The sequence below is a fragment of the Octopus sinensis genome, linkage group LG25 (assembly GCF_006345805.1).
Source record: "Octopus sinensis linkage group LG25, ASM634580v1, whole genome shotgun sequence".
NCBI lineage: Eukaryota > Metazoa > Mollusca > Cephalopoda > Octopoda > Octopodidae > Octopus > Octopus sinensis.
Genome location: NC_043021.1, coordinates 15,789,158 through 15,805,547, shown reverse-complemented (window position 1 = coordinate 15,805,547; position 16,390 = coordinate 15,789,158). Strand labels below are relative to the sequence as shown.

The 16,390-nt window shown below is 37.2% G+C and overlaps 1 protein-coding gene across 4 annotated transcripts in view; it reads left to right on the top strand.

The window, feature by feature from the left end:
- Window positions 1-16,390, top strand: part of LOC115224398 (nose resistant to fluoxetine protein 6-like) — a 73,719-nt gene that overhangs the window by 29,941 nt on the left and 27,388 nt on the right. For all 4 annotated transcript variants that reach the window (XM_036513490.1, XM_036513491.1, XM_036513492.1 and 1 more), the window contains 5 exons: window positions 6,030-6,141; window positions 9,738-9,934; window positions 11,806-11,923; window positions 13,952-14,045; window positions 15,249-15,889. In XM_036513490.1, the coding sequence (XP_036369383.1) occupies window positions 6,030-6,141; window positions 9,738-9,934; window positions 11,806-11,923; window positions 13,952-14,045; window positions 15,249-15,889 (1,162 nt within the window). The remainder of the gene's footprint in view (window positions 1-6,029; window positions 6,142-9,737; window positions 9,935-11,805; window positions 11,924-13,951; window positions 14,046-15,248; window positions 15,890-16,390) is intronic.

The following is a 16,390-nucleotide window of genomic DNA, read 5'->3' as shown; positions in this document are numbered from 1 at the left end:
TTAATTTTTCGAATTTTAACCAATCCTATGTTCTCTATTTAGCTAAAATCATTTGCTGTGTCTAAAACTGAGACAACAATGTTTTATTTTGACACATTCTACCAGTATACGAAGTTTAAGAGTGTTTAGTTAACTAGAAATTGTGTTGAAAACTGCCGTTCAAAAGGAAAAGATCCAAAAAAACTTCTTTCCGTGCTTGTTTTTCTATATACATTCAGTGTTTGGAACATTAACGCATTAATGCAGACAGACTGGCGATTCTTCTGCTGACACTCTGTACCAGGTTCTTGGACATTATGGCTAAATGACAGAAAGCTGTTAAGCTTTGTCAGCCTCTATTTCAGTGTCTTAAAAGTCCAATGTCATTCCAAGGATGTCCACTGTGTTCAAGTTGGTCTCTGTTGTGACTCTGTGGCCAAGGGAATTCATGGTGCTGGTGAGGTCCTCCTAAGTCTTGTAGACTTACATCTCAGAGAGACCTTTGGGACTAAGGGACATAACTCTTGATGAAGCCTTGTGCAGTTTGTTTTATCTTTTTTCATAACACCCATAAACTGCAGGAACTGCAGGTGGGTTTTTTTTTTACCTCCAGTAACCGAGAACAGTTAGTGTGATTCTTTTTCCATACCTGCCACCCCTGACAAACACATGGAATTATGTAACCATGCTGTTATCAGACACCGTTAATACCCAGTAAGCTGACACTGAATTAGCCTCGCTGATTGACAGGTGACAGTCTCGTTTAGAGAATGCATGGGCTAAGACTACGCGCCTTCATCGGTCAGTTAAAGTTGAGACAGTGTCACATGACAACTTGCTGGGGCTGCCTGCTGGAGCCTAGCAGCAGGTATTTAAAGGGAAATTTGACTAGACAGTCAGTCGCCCGCTGACACCCATTGACGCTACATCAAAGAGGCCAGGGAACAGAAGAAAGAAGACATGCACCCAACACCAGAGCTGAAGACACCTCTGAAAGATGGGGCCCTGCCACGTCAAAACGGTAGAGGAGTAGGGGCCAAAACCGGACGTGGTTCCTCCCGATGATGTCTTGAGCTAACTGGATCCTATAAAGGAGCTGTTGTGGTAGCAGACCACGAAACACGGTTGAAATTCACCATACCTCTACAACCTAAAGTGGATTGGTAATGAAATACTCTGTCATTATCCAAGTATTTCTTATTTCTTTATTTCCCACAAAGGGCTAAACATAGAGGGGACAAACAAGGACAGACAAAGGGATTAAGTAGATTATATCGACCCTAGTGCGTAACTGGTGCTTATTTAATCGACCCCGAAAGGATGAAAGGCAAAGTCGACTTTGGTGGAATTTGAACTCAGAACGTAACGCAAGATGAGATACGGCTATGCATTTCGCCCAGCGTGCTAACGATTCAGCCAGGTCACGGCCCTTCATCCAAGTATTTCTGCTTGTAACACAGAGAAGAGGGAGATAAACAAATACAAGAGCCTGACCAGCCACTACCAGTTTGTGCTAGTCACGGTTAAGACCTCAAGTCATCTGAGACCCTACATTACCGTTTTCCTACACAAAATCAGGATAACTGCAACTTCATTGAGAAATGAGCCCTAAGAGGTGGGGTGTCTTTGTGGCAGTGAGTGTCACTGGAAATTCTCCATAGAAGCATACTGCTACTATCTTGCCAATTCTGTAGCTTACATCTGCCATTGCTTGTCACTGTGCTTCACAAATATGTGAGGCTTATAATTTCTTCAACTGGTTCTTGACCAACTTCCACTGGAATACTTTCTACAATTTCTAAGAGTATACCGAGCAACACCTAATCTGAATACCCTGTCTGGAATGTCACCCACTGAATCGATGTTTGCGAGAAAGATCAGATCCATTTTTAGTAAGTTGATACCGGGTGAAAATAGAAAAATGGCTCACAACAAAAATATTTCAAAATTCTTCAAGTTAGGTGACAAAATTTTTTTAAAAACTTATAGATATAGTAAAGAAAACTGGGAGGACAGTGTAATTATTGAACAAATTGGAAGAATGTTATTCCTGGTAAAAGGAAAAAAATATTAAAAATAAAAGACATACTAGCCAACTTAAAAAACAATTCATGGAAAAAAAAAACAGTCATGTGAAATGAAATCCCCATGGAAGTATTGTATGACACATTTGAGGTACAAACATCCAAACAACTTGAAACTACATGTACAAGAAAATGGAAACACTGGAATTGAACCTTAAGCTCAAGAAATATTAAAACTCTGTATAAAAAACATTTTTTTATACAATTTCTAATCATAAAAATATAATAGGAGTTTTTAGACATTGAATGGTTATGAGGATCTAACTCCCTGAGTAAAACAGGAATCAAAGGGGTCCATGGGAAAAAATGGTTGAGAACCACTGCTTCAGAAGAACCCAATTTTAGCTGCTTCTATTCACGATCAAAATCTTCTGATTATTACCCAAAATTTATGACCACAGGTGAGGATAGACACAAAAACCAAACTGAAAATAATGAGGCTGGTGATAAATACTTTGATTTTCATAAAATTATGTGTAATTTGAGTGAGATTTGGTTAATATTTCTAGCATGTTGAGTGACTGTACTGAGGCTCTTCTTCTCATTGCTTTGTTTGAAAATGTAGGGTAAATCTACGAATTCAGCCTTGTTGGTATCAATGTGTTTACAATAGAGATATGTCAACTGTTCAAAGGTCGTTAAATGACCTGTTTACATCTCGTATTGTCTCTAAGTATTTGGATGGCTCTTTGCTTTATATCATACATATATGCATATACACATACATGCATATATATAAATACATGCACATCTACATAAATACACACACATACGTACACATATACATACACATGCATACATAAATATATACATATATACACATACATTCATAGATATATAGAGATATACATACACTCATATACATACATTCATAACACCCAGGAACTCATAACCCACACTCATACATATATAAACATACACTCTTACATACATACATAGATACATATGAATACATATATACACACATGCATACATATACATGCATGCACTCATGCATATATACATAAATATATATGTACATTCATAGATATATAGACACATACATACAAAGATACATGCATGCATACATATCTACATAAATACACACACACATATATGCACACACATACATAGATATTTACATATGTACACACGTAAATATATACATACATCCATAGATATATTGATACAGATATACATTCACACACACATACACTCATACACACATACACACACCCATACATAAATAAACATACACCTATACATGCATACATACACACACATACATATACACATATATAAACACATACACACAGCATATACAAAAACATGCATACACACATGACCATGCATATATGCATATATATACACATATATAAACATATGTATATACATATACATGCATACATACACATTCACACATATGCATACCCCCTCCCACATATATATATATATACACACACATACACTTATACGCACATACATAAACAAGTACACACACACACTCACACGCATCTTATTGTTCTCCTTCTTTATCATTTTCTGTACTTCTATACAATAATAAAAGTTCAGATATGATAAGGTGAGATTAGAAGCTCTATATTTATCCTACATGCATTTCTATACCACATGCACTGGATAATGCATGTATAATCATATGGTTTAATAAAAAAAAAACACATGTCTAAGATAAAAAGCGTTGGTTCTCAGAAACAGAAATCATTGACTAGAATTTTGATCAATTCAATCAGATGGCTTTGTACAGGGTGTTCCAAAAGTCACTGATAGGTTTCAATTTTTAATCATTTGCTTAACTTTACAAATTAATGCTTGAAATTTTGATACAATATAAGGGACATAATGGAAATGAATATGCACACATCAAATTTTGCAACACCCCTACATCACATATGAAAAATGACATCACTTAAATGGCAGCCATTTCCAGCTTTGTATGCCTGTGCTCTTTCCAAAACTTGCACCATAACACCCTCAAGAGTTTCAGACCCCACTTTTCTGATTTCTCTATTGATGTTCTCCTTCAGTTCCACCGGGGTCTCTAGTTTGTTGGCGTAAACCCTCTCTTTCAAGTGTCCCCAACCAAGAAAAAAATCCGGGCTGGTCAAGTCTGGGGAACATGAAGGCCACTCAAAGTAGACCTCACACATGTTTCCAGCAAGATGGGGCAACTGTTCATACCACAAGAGAAACAATGCAGCTGCTACAGCAGTGCTTTGGAGAGAGAATAATCTCCCACTACGGCAATGTCAACTGGCCTTCCTTTTCCTCACACTTGACTAGCCTGGATTTTTTTCTTCTGGGGATATCTGAAGGAGAGGGTTTGTGTCAACAAACCAGAGACCCTGGTGCAACTGAAGGAGAACATCAATAGAGAAATCAGAGAAGAAGGGTCCGAAACTTTTGAGGGTATTATGGTGCAAGTCTTGGAAAGAGCACGGGTGTGTGAAGTCGAAATGGCAGCCATTTAAGTGATTTAGTGGTGTTTCAAAATTTGACTTGTGCATATTAATTTCCATTATGTCCTTTATATTGTATCAAAAGTTAATGCATTTATTTGTAAATTTAAGGAAGTTATTAAAAATTGAAACCCCATCAGTGACTTTTGGGACACCCTGTATATGTACATATGTCATTGTTCAGTTTTATTTCAAGATTTCTTGCCAATAGAGAAAGAAACAGTTTCTTCCCTAGATCCAAGACTCCTTCATTGGAATTTCAACATCAACAACAGGGTATTTTTGTTTGTATGTATGTATGTATGTATGTATGTATGTATGTTATATGTATATCTTCTCATACATATAGTTGCATGTCTAGACATGCTCATATATATTCAAATGATAAACTTCTGGAAAGTTTTACAGATTTTTACAGTTCCAGTGATAGACTGGATCTGTAGTCTTTGAATTAACTTTCTCCTTTCTGGTTTTGAGAAGCCTAATTTCTCAAGACTGGTATTTAGACAGTGTGTTACACAGGCCAGGGCCCCAATAATTACAGGTATAAACCTGAATCTGTAATCTGGATAGAGTAACTTCAGATTTCTCAATAGTTTAGCATAGTTGTTCTCTTTTTCACTGATCTTCAGCTTTATGTTAACATCTGCTGGACAACTAATTTCCACAATTGTGCACAGTTTCTCTTCTCTATCCCAAATCATTAAATCAGGTCTGTTGTGCTTACATTTTATTGAGGTCTTCACTGGGACATTCCACCAGTATTCCTTTTTATTCTACCATATTGTGGGTTCTTATTTCTTTGTCCTTAAGATTATCCTTCTGACAGATTTCATTATACAGTGTCCAAGAGACATGTATGTATGTATGTATGTATGTATGTATGTATGTATGTATGTATGTACGTACGTACGTATGTATGTATGTATGTATGTATGTATGTATGTATGTATGTATGTATGTACGCAAGTATGTATGCATGCATGCATGTATATATGTATGTATGCCTGTAGGCATGTATGTATGTATGCATGCAGGCATGTATGTATGTATGTGTGTATGTGCATGTATATGTAAGTATGCATGTGTAGGTGTGCATGTATGCATATATGCATGCATGTACGTGTTTGCATGTATATACACTTTTACTTTTTTACTTGTTTCAGTCATTTGATTGTGGCCATGCTGGAGCACTGCCTTTAGTTGAACAAATCGATTCCAGAACTTATTCTTTGTAAGCCTGGTACTTATTCTATTGTTCTCTTTTGCCGAACCACTAAGTTACTGGTATGTAAACACATCAGCATCAGTTGTCAAGCAATGGTGGGGAAAAAACAGACACACAAACATATACATATATATATATATACACATACATACACATACATATATATATAGGCATTGCTGCTGGAATGCCTATGATCATAGGTCTATCAGATCAATGGTTGACCTGGTGTTAAACAACAAAATTGAAAATTGATTTTGTTTTTAATTTCTTTCTCTTTTACAGTTTTTAAATGCATATAAAGGAATTGAAAGGAATGTCACCAAAGGTTGTATGAATGACACACACATGGTTCTATCCAACATACTAACCACATCAGTAGGTTGGCAGAAAAAATGTAAGCATGCATCAATATTATCTAAATACACGACACTTCTCTTTCCAGAACATATTGCTTTTGACTTATATTAGAAGCCACTACTATTAGTATGTTTCAGTGGTATTATTTTTATTATTTGTTTTCACTATATAACTGAGCACTGATTTGTGTACATTTATTGCATTTAACATACCCCTTGAGGTTGTCTATGTATAAAAGATAGCTGGATACAACTATAGGTGCAGTCTACAAAAGTATCTGTAGTCTATGAGAGAAGTTTTCAAAATTCTTTTGTCATGGAAATAGGATTTTCCCAAAAACTATACAATCCGTATTTTACTGGCTGCACCAGGCTCCAGTCGTCTGTTTTGGCATGGTTTCTGTTGCTGGATGCTCTTTCTAATACCAGCCATTTTACAGGGTAGACTAGGTGCTTTGGGTGTAGCACAATGATTATTGTTTTAGGGATAATATAATATACAAACACACATATATAAAATATTTATGTATAATATATATATATATATATATATATATATATATATATAATATATATATATATATATATTATATATATATAATAATAATAATAATAATAATATTAGGGAGTATAACTCCAAACTTACAGGGAAAAATTCAATTTAGTATTAAATCAATTTTCACAATATAAATATATAAAATATAAATTAGAGATAAAACCACTATTATGCAACTCAAACAATGATAGACATAAACCAAAACATAAAAAACAAATAAAATATATTTTTATAAAACATATAAAGTATACTTTTTGAGATCTAGGTATATGTTTCATAAAAATATATATTATTTGTTATTTATGTTTCGGTTTATGTGTTTCACTGTTTGAGTTGTATAATAGTGGTTTATCTCTAATTTATATTATATTATATTACAGTGGTTTTCAACCAGGGTTCCGCCAGTACAGTCCAGGGGTTCCGCAAGAAGTTACAAAACTGCTAAAATCGGCAGTAATTTTTAATTCTCCTGTGCAGATATGTGTGCATAAAACTATTAAATTATTGCACAGGGGTTCCTCGAGACAGTGGAATGTTTCCTTGGGGTTCCACTCCTGCAAAAAGTTTGAAAAGCACTGTTATATTATATTATATATATATATATATATATATATATATATATATATAATATATATATATATATATATAATATATATATATATATTATATATATATATATAATATATATATATATTATATATAATTGGCTCTAGAGACCATTATTCTTATGTTCTCAATACACACACACACACACACACACACACACACACACACGCACACATGATGGACTCTGCTATCGATGATGCATGAACATTCAGCTTTTTCTGAATGACCTGCTCAAATGATTTGCTTTTAGTGATTCAATATATGTGCTGTGCATTAACTCACTCTCTCCATCAAATCAGTGCATGGTGTACCATGCGTCAGGTTTACCATGCATCAGGTGTACCATGCGTCAGGTGTACCATGTGTCAGGTGTACCATGTCTCAGGTGTCAAAGTGATCGCAGAGTAATGAGAGATGAAGTGTTTTGCTCAAGAACACCACCCAATCTTGGATTTCAAACCACCATCTCATGACCATGTCCGCAACACTGAACCATTAAGCTTACTAATATAATAATAATAGTAATAGTAATAGTAATAATAATAATAATAATAATAATAATAATAATAATAATAACAACAACAAGAGCAATCAGAGAGCACAAACCTCTGCCAAGGCAACAGTGACGTCCTCTCAATGATTAGCCAGAGACGGTTTTTAAAATGAGAATATCTGAAATAAACTTGACTACTCTCACAAATGAGAATGCTAAAATTCACCCCGACCACTCTCAAAAATTAAGTAAAAAAATCCAGAAAAATAATCCAGAATCTTGGACTGCTACTGGATCAATCCCAATGGTAGTCGTGGAATGTGAAGGTGGCTGTAGAAAATTCTATAAAAAACACGCAGCAAGTATAGATGGGCTGGACATGTCACCTGGCTTGCCGATAATCGGTGGACCTGCACAGTTGTCAAGTGGTACCCGCACAAGCGGAAATGACCACTCGGAAGGCCTCCACGATGGTGGAGTTACGATTTCAGGAGGGTGATTGGGATCATGTGGATGAGGAGTGGACAGCGTGCTGTGACCAGCGGTGTCAAATAGACGCCCGACAGACTGGTCTGTCAAAGTGATCAAGGTGATCAATGATAATAATTTTGGTACAAAACCAGGAGGTTCAGGAGAGGGGGTCAAGTGGCTTTTATTGATTCCAGTATTTAACTAATACTTATTTTATCAAACCCAAGAGGACAAAAGGTAAAGTCTATCTTGGCAGAATTTGAACTCAGAATGTATAGACAGACAAAATTCCACTAAGTATCTTGCTCAGTGTGCTAATGATTCTGCTAGCTTACCATCTTAATAATCCTTTCTACTAAAGGCACAAGGCCTGAAACTTGTGGGGAGGGGACTAGTTGATTACATCGACCCCAGAATTTCACTGGTATTTAATTTATCAATCCTGAAAGCATGAAAGGTAAAATCAACTTTAGCAGACTTGCCACTTTAATAATAATAATAATAATAATTAATTCTTTTGTTGGCCACAAGGGATGACAAATATGATTGGAAGACATAAAGGGACAAAACAGGACGAAAGGTTACAAAAGGTTTTGTCCGTTTGTGAAAAAAAAAACAAGTAAAAAGCAGTTTAACAATCAAAAATTTTGACAACGAAAAACTCCCAATAGAGGAGACGCTTCGAAAAAAGAAAAGGTCTCACGTGGAAAAACCCATAAAAGCCACGGGAGCCTGGTCAAAAGGGGAGTAGAGAAAAATAATAATAATAATAATAATAATAATCCTTTTTACTAAAGCCACAAGACTTGAAATTTGAGAAAGCGGGTCTAGTTGATTACATTAACCCTAGTGTTTCACTGGCACTTGATTTATCGACCCCAAAAGGATGAAAGGTAAAGTCAGCTTCAGCGGAATCTGATCTCGGAATTTAAAGATGGATGAAATGCTGCTAAGCATTTTGCCTGGTGTGCTAATGATTCTCTCAACTCACTGCCTTAATAATAATAATAATAATAACTTTTTCTACTCTAGGTACAAGGCCCGAAATTTTGGGGGAGGGGGCCCAGTCAGTTAGATCGACCCCAGTACACAACTGGTACTTAATTTATTGACCCCGAAAGGATGAAAGGCAAAGTAGACCTCGGTGGAATGTAAAGACAGAATGTAAAGACAGATGAAATACCGCTAAGCATTTCATCCGGCGTGCTAATGTTTCTTATTTCTTTAGTGTGCACAAGGGGATAAACATAGAGGGGACAAGCAAGGACAGACAAAGGGATTAAGTCGATTACATCGACCCCAGTGCATAACTGATACTTAATTTATCGACCCCGAAAAGATGAAAGGAAAAGTTGACCTCGGTGGGATTTGAATTCAGAACGTAGCAGCAGACGAAATACTGCTAAGCATTTCGCCTGGCGTGCTAGCATTTCTGCCAGCTCACCGCCTTAATAATAATATTAATAATAACAAGTGGTTGTCATGTTTTCTGCTTCTTTTCCATTTAGTACTTGACGCAAGTGGAAAACCTCCAGCTGGTATCCTACAAGGTGCTGTTCACTGGGCTGGCGATTATGAAAGTTGTCTAAAGATTAAGAGTCCATTTGGTCCAGGAAATTTAAGTGAACACAATCCATTGATTCATGGACAATACTGTTCTGTGCAAATAGATTTCCCCAAGGAAGGATTTATAAAAAAAATTCCGGTAAGTTTCCCTTTTTATTTCATAAAACATTTGGAGATAAATAAAGAGAAAATTCTACATCATCATTTGACCTGGAAAACCTCCCTTGAATTATGCCCGACTACTTTGAAGAGAGAGGTTTGTATCTGGGTCAATTAATGATACTGTGAAACAATTTTTTTAATTATTTTTGTCTTTGGTTAGTAGGTGTTATTTTCCTATTTGCTTCTCTATAGAAATCAAAGGAAATCACGACTGTTCCCTTCAAGTTTTGCTTTTGTCCCCTGGGCATCAATGTTTTCAAATTGACCTATTTTCCATTACATTTCAGACAGTCAGCACTGAGTTGCTGAAGCAGAAATATCATTATAGCAAATATTCTGCTCCCTATCACAAATTTACTTGTCACTTGCTTGACCTTAAGCACTTGGACATGTCCCTTAGTGGTTGAAAATATGTGCGTCACGAGCGGCTTTTGCGGCCTTAAAACCTCGATTAAAAGCAAAAAGGTGGTGTTGAAAATGCTCGTTTTTCTTAACATGACATTACATTTTAATGATCTGAAAATAAACAAAAATGAACTAAAATTAACTAGAAAAAAACAACAAAATAGATTTCAAAATGATTCAAAAATAGAATTCTCAAAAAAAAAAAAGATTCCAAAATTTAAAAATGCAATAAATTCCAAAATTAAAAAAAAGGGTATGAACTTAGTTGCCAACCCAATATATATATGTGTGTATATATATATAACAGGCTTCTTTCAGCTCCATCTACCAAATCCACTCACAAGGCCTTGGTTGGCCCAAGGGCATAGTAGAAGACACTTGCCCAAGGTCCTACACAGTGGGATCAAACCTGAAACTATGTGGTTGAGAAACAAGCTTCTTACCACACAGCCACTCCTGCACCCCTCTCTCTCTCTCTTTCTCTCTCTCTCTCTCTCTCTATATATATATATATATAGGAGCAGTCTTTTAGACACTCTCAGAACTAGATCTAAGAAAACAGTCACCTATGTTTTCATCCAGAATCGAGTTGATGGTGGATCCTCTTCTTTCTAGGAGATTGGAATCTTAGACTCATCATCAAAATCCATTTCCATTGTGTCTTTTTTTATAAGTATTTCCTTGGTCATTACTCTGATAAACTTCCTGGTCTAGCACCTTCCATCAAAACTTTAAAATGTGTCACCTGCTTCTCTTCCCAGCCACATCGTCCCTTGATTCTGTTACCTCTTAGTCGTAAGTCCTTTTATACCGATAGCTGCTTTTCATTGAACTGCTGCTCTCTGGAACTCAGTGGAATTCATCAGAGCAACGACCATGGAAATACTTATAGAAGACACAAAATGAAGATAGAGTTTGATGATGAGCCAAAGACTTAAGTTATCGACCCCGAAAGGATGAAAGGAAAAGTTGACTTCGGTGGAATTTTAACTCAGAACGTAACGGCAGATGAAATACTGCTAAGCATTTCGCCTGGTGTGCTAATGTTTCTACCAGTTCTCCACCTTGGGGATCCACCATATTAAGAATTCAATTATGGATGGAAACATAGGTGACTGTTTTCTTAGATCCAATTCTGAGAATGTCTAGAAGATATCTGAGAGTCCAGAGGAAAACAAAATGATAGCAGTGAGTTTCAGAGAGCAACATTCAACGGAAAAAGCTATTGGAAGAAGAAACCATATTAAGAATTCAATTCTGGGTGTAAACATAGGTGACTGTTTTCTTAGATGCAGCTCTGAGAATGTCTAAAAGATGTGTGGTTTAGTGGTGGCTTGGGGGATGGTAAGCACCTCCAGGTTCGATGTTTTGATACAAATGTCACTAAAAATTACTTCTTGTGCTACTAAAACTAAAAATGCTTCCATTTTCTTTATCCACCAGGTAGCGCTGTTACCCATTTTCGGTCCACAATTAAATGGTATGTCAGTGATTTGGGATATTTGTACCACACAACGATGCTCGGCACCTGAACTGAAGACACTCTTTACACCTGCGTTTAGTGAGTAAAAAAATTATGCTTTTGCTGTTGGTTGTAGTGGTGGTGGTGGTGGTGGTGATGGTTTGCAGGCCCATTTAGCCCTTTGCAGGAGCTAGCTTTAAAAGTCCACACTCTGTGCAGCTTTTAAAATAGTAACATATAACTATTAAGAAATGGGAAAAATGAGAAATAAGAAAGGAAAACAAGAAAAGAAAAAAATTGACGGGTAAAGCAGCAGAAGAGGTGCAGGGGGAGATGGACCACATACCTTAGAACTAGTGGTGTGTCCAGTCGTGCCCCATGGTAATGACTGCAATGGTGTTGCTGCAGAGAATGGCCAGTGGAACTTAGCTGCAGCAGCCATTCCACCTAATGAGGTTCATTTCTTCAAAAGGCTGCAGCTATCCCTATTTTGCAGAGGAAATCGGAAAATATGGGGTTAGTTATTCTCTTTATTCTTTTACTTGTTTCATTCATTTGACTGTGGTCATGCTGGAGCACTTCCCTAAGGGGTGTTAGTCGGAGAAATCAACCCCCAAGTCTTATTCTTTGTAAGCCTAGTAATTATTCTATTGGTTTTTTTGCTGAAACGCCAAGTTACAGGGACATAAACACACCAGCATTGGTTGTCAAGCGATGGTGGTGGTGGTGGTGGTGGTGGTGGGGACAAACACAGACACACACTCATACACAAATATATACATACATACATATATATATAGATATAAAATAAATGTGCCCTTTTAAAGCCTAGCCAGGCTCATGGGCCCTGTTTCCCAGTTTCAATGGCATATGTGTTCCCCAGCTGGACGGGACGCCAGTCCATTGCAGCGTTACTCATTTTTGCCAGCCGAGTGGACTGGAGCAACGTGAAATGAAGTGTTTTGCTCAAGAACACAACGCATTGCCTGGTCCAGGAATTGAAACCACAATCTTACGACCATGATGCTGACACCCTAACCACTAAGCCATGCACCTCCACACATACATATATGTGTGTATATATATATATATATATATATATATATATATATATAATATATATATATATATGTATATATATATATATTATATATATATATATATATATATATATATATATATATATATATATATATCTGATGGGCTTCTTCCAGCTTCTGTCTACCAAATCCACTCAGAAGGCTTTGGTTGGTCCAATGCTTTTGTAGAAAACACTTGCCCAAGGTGCCATGCGGTGGGACTGAACTTGGAACCATGTGGTTGGGAAGCAATCTTCTTACCACACAACCACACCTGTGCCTCTGCAGTGTAGTGCAGCACAATATCATACTCTGTAATGTAGAGTGGTATAATACTGTGGTGAGTAATTGGGGCAAGAAGGAGCAACGCCATGTACTTCAGTACAGACGCCATTTGAAAGGGGAGGGATAGGAAGATGGGATGATTACTGCTGGAGTTTGATCGATAACATACCTTGATTGATCAGGACTGATAAGACTGATCAGATCTGCTCTGCATGATCAGAGTTGATCAGAGCAATTGGCGATGACCAGGTAACTTCGAAGTGATCACTTTGATCAGAGCTGATCCAGTTTGGTCAGTACTGGTCAGATCAATTAGAGCTAATCAGATCAATCAGGACTGAGCAGATCGATCAGAGTTGGTCAGATCAGTTATCTAATCAAATAGATCAGAACTGATCTGATCAATCACAACTGATCAGTTTGGTCAGAACTGAAGCTGATGCAATCAGTTGGAATTGATCAGATCTATCAGATCTATCAGAGCTGATCCAGTTCGATCAGTACTGGTCAGATCAATTAGAGCTAATCAGATCAATCAAAACCGAGCAGATGAATCAGAGCTGAAGCCATTGATCAGACAGATGAGATCAATGATCAATTGATCAGACAGATGAGGTCAATCAGAACTGCTCACATCGATCAGAGCCAATCTGGGATTAAACAATTGTGAGAAATTTTGTATTAAAGAAACAGTATCCATAGCAACGGAAGTTTGATTCTGTTTTTTTATTGTTTCCCCCTTTTTTTTTTATTCTTACCCCAGATTTACTCAATAGATTTGCTTCGGTGAATTTAACAAGTGTTGTCTGCAAGAAACCACCAAATCTCTTGAAACACAATGAGGCAATTGGAGCTTTGTAAGTATTCAAAGATTTTACAATATTCCACCCAACCACCCTACCATCTATACACCCCAATACATTTTCACTTATGACAAAGTTAATCCATATACAAACATGCCCATGTGTGCACACATACACATATGCACACATGCTCTCAAACACATGCATATAAACGTACATGCACACATACACACACATACCATAGATCCTCGAGTATAATCCACCCTTGAGTATAATACGCAGGGGATCTTTAGGGGGCTGTACCTCTGAAAAACCTAAACCTTGTGTAAAATACGCACCCCTTCTCTAACTTGAGTCAAGGAGGTCTATATAACGTCCTTGGTTTGTAAAACTGTATACGGTAATGTCCTTTATTATTATTGTATATATAACATAATGCAAATGTGTAGCTTTTTTGTGCATTTTGTTTGCAGAAAATAAAGAAATAACAGTAATAACGTTTAATAAATGTTGCTAACTGCAAGTTATGGATGATTTAAGGTATTTTCATGTCTGACATCACAAAATGCGTCTGAATAAACATTGCTGGACAGCAAATAGAGATTTGGACATTGCTTAGAAAATAAGTTTTATTTTTAACCTCGTATATAGTACACACTAGGGATTTTGACCTTTAAACTTTGGGGAAAAAATGCGGATTAGACTCGAGGATTTACAGTACTAGGGGTGTCTATGAGGGGGTACTGAAAAGTTCCTGGCTTTGGGTAAAAGAAAATACGGGAGGATCAGTTAATTGTGATTTTACTCAACATATTCCTCTCTCAGATTCACACCCTTATTGCAGCGGTCCTTCAGTTTTTCTAAGCCCTGTAAAAGAACTCGGAAGGTTGGGCCTCCAACTAGGCTTTTCGCGACGCCCTTAAGGCCAGGAACTTTTCAACATCCTCTCATATTTGCTAATTCCATTCTTCAATATTTACCTTTATTTATATCCTCCTCCTCCTCCTCCACCACCACCACCACCTCCTTCTCCTCCTCCTCCTCCTCCTCCTCATTATCATCATCATCTGTCCATTTTTCATGGTTAGATGGTTTGACAGGAGCCATACCAAACCCTGATTGTTTGCTTTGGAATGGTATGACTGGATGCTCTTCCTAATGCCAACCACATGTGTGTGTGTGTGTGTGTGTGTGTATATTTATATATAAAATATATGTATAATATATATATATATATATATATCTATATAATTTCAGGGGTTTTTTTTCAGTTTACTTTCTGCTGTTGCTTGTTGGGACCATTTACGATATTTGTTTCAATAAGGACAATTCTGCAGAATTTGATTTACAGACAAAAGTCTCGCTGGCGTTCAACAACTTCAGTTTCAGTCCGTCTGAATTTCCAGTTTCGACTGCATTTAGTAAGAAGGAAGAATCAAAACATGCAATGGAAATGAGTAATGGACTTCAGCGCTATTCACGAAAGAGCACATCAATTGGTGGAGCAGAGCTGACCGCAGCAGCCGCAGTGGGTGAGATATCTGCTGCAACATCATCTTCATCAATAGCAAAAGATGATGAAAGCCTAGAAAAAGCGTCCACAAGCCAAGCAAATAAGAAAGTTGTAGCACCTGTCATGCCTCCACCACAACCTCCAAGTCCCACGCTGCCTCCACCCCCACCATTGGAAGACCCATCGTTGTCTGAGAATGAGAGGCATGCTCTCAGCAATATATATAATGACATCGCCTCTCCAGCACAGACGGACTATTTAGACGAAAGGAAGTCTTCAGAAACTTACGAAATCCTTGATGCCAAAGAAGTCAATCAATCCACGTCACACTATGATACCGCCATGCCATCAGAAGTCAGTTTCGACAGACAAAACAGTGAAATAAGTAAGTGGATCCCTTCTTTAACTTGTCATATTAATATATTTGGTATTTGTGGAGGCGCAATTGGCCCAGAGCTTAGGGCATTAGAAAGTGTATGGAGAGGAGTGTATGAACCACATACAAGTGTACAAGTGGTTCAGACATTTCCAAGATGGGTAAAAATATATCGATAGCTTCATGATCTTTTACTTGTTATGGTCATGCTGGGGGCACTGCCTTGAAGAAATTTTAGTTGAATGTATCAAGCCCAGGATGTGGAGGCACAATGGCCCAGTGGTTAGGGCAGCGGACTTGCGGTCGGAGGATTGCGGTTTCAAATCCCAGACTTGGCATTGTGAGTGTTTATTGAGCAAAAACACTTAAAGCTCCACGAGGCTCCAGCAGGGGGTGGTGGCGAACCCTGCTGTACCCTTTCACCACAACTTTCTCTCACTCTTTCTTCCTGTTTCTGTTGTTGTACCTGTATTTCAAAGGGGCCAGCCTTGTCACATTCTGTGACAGACA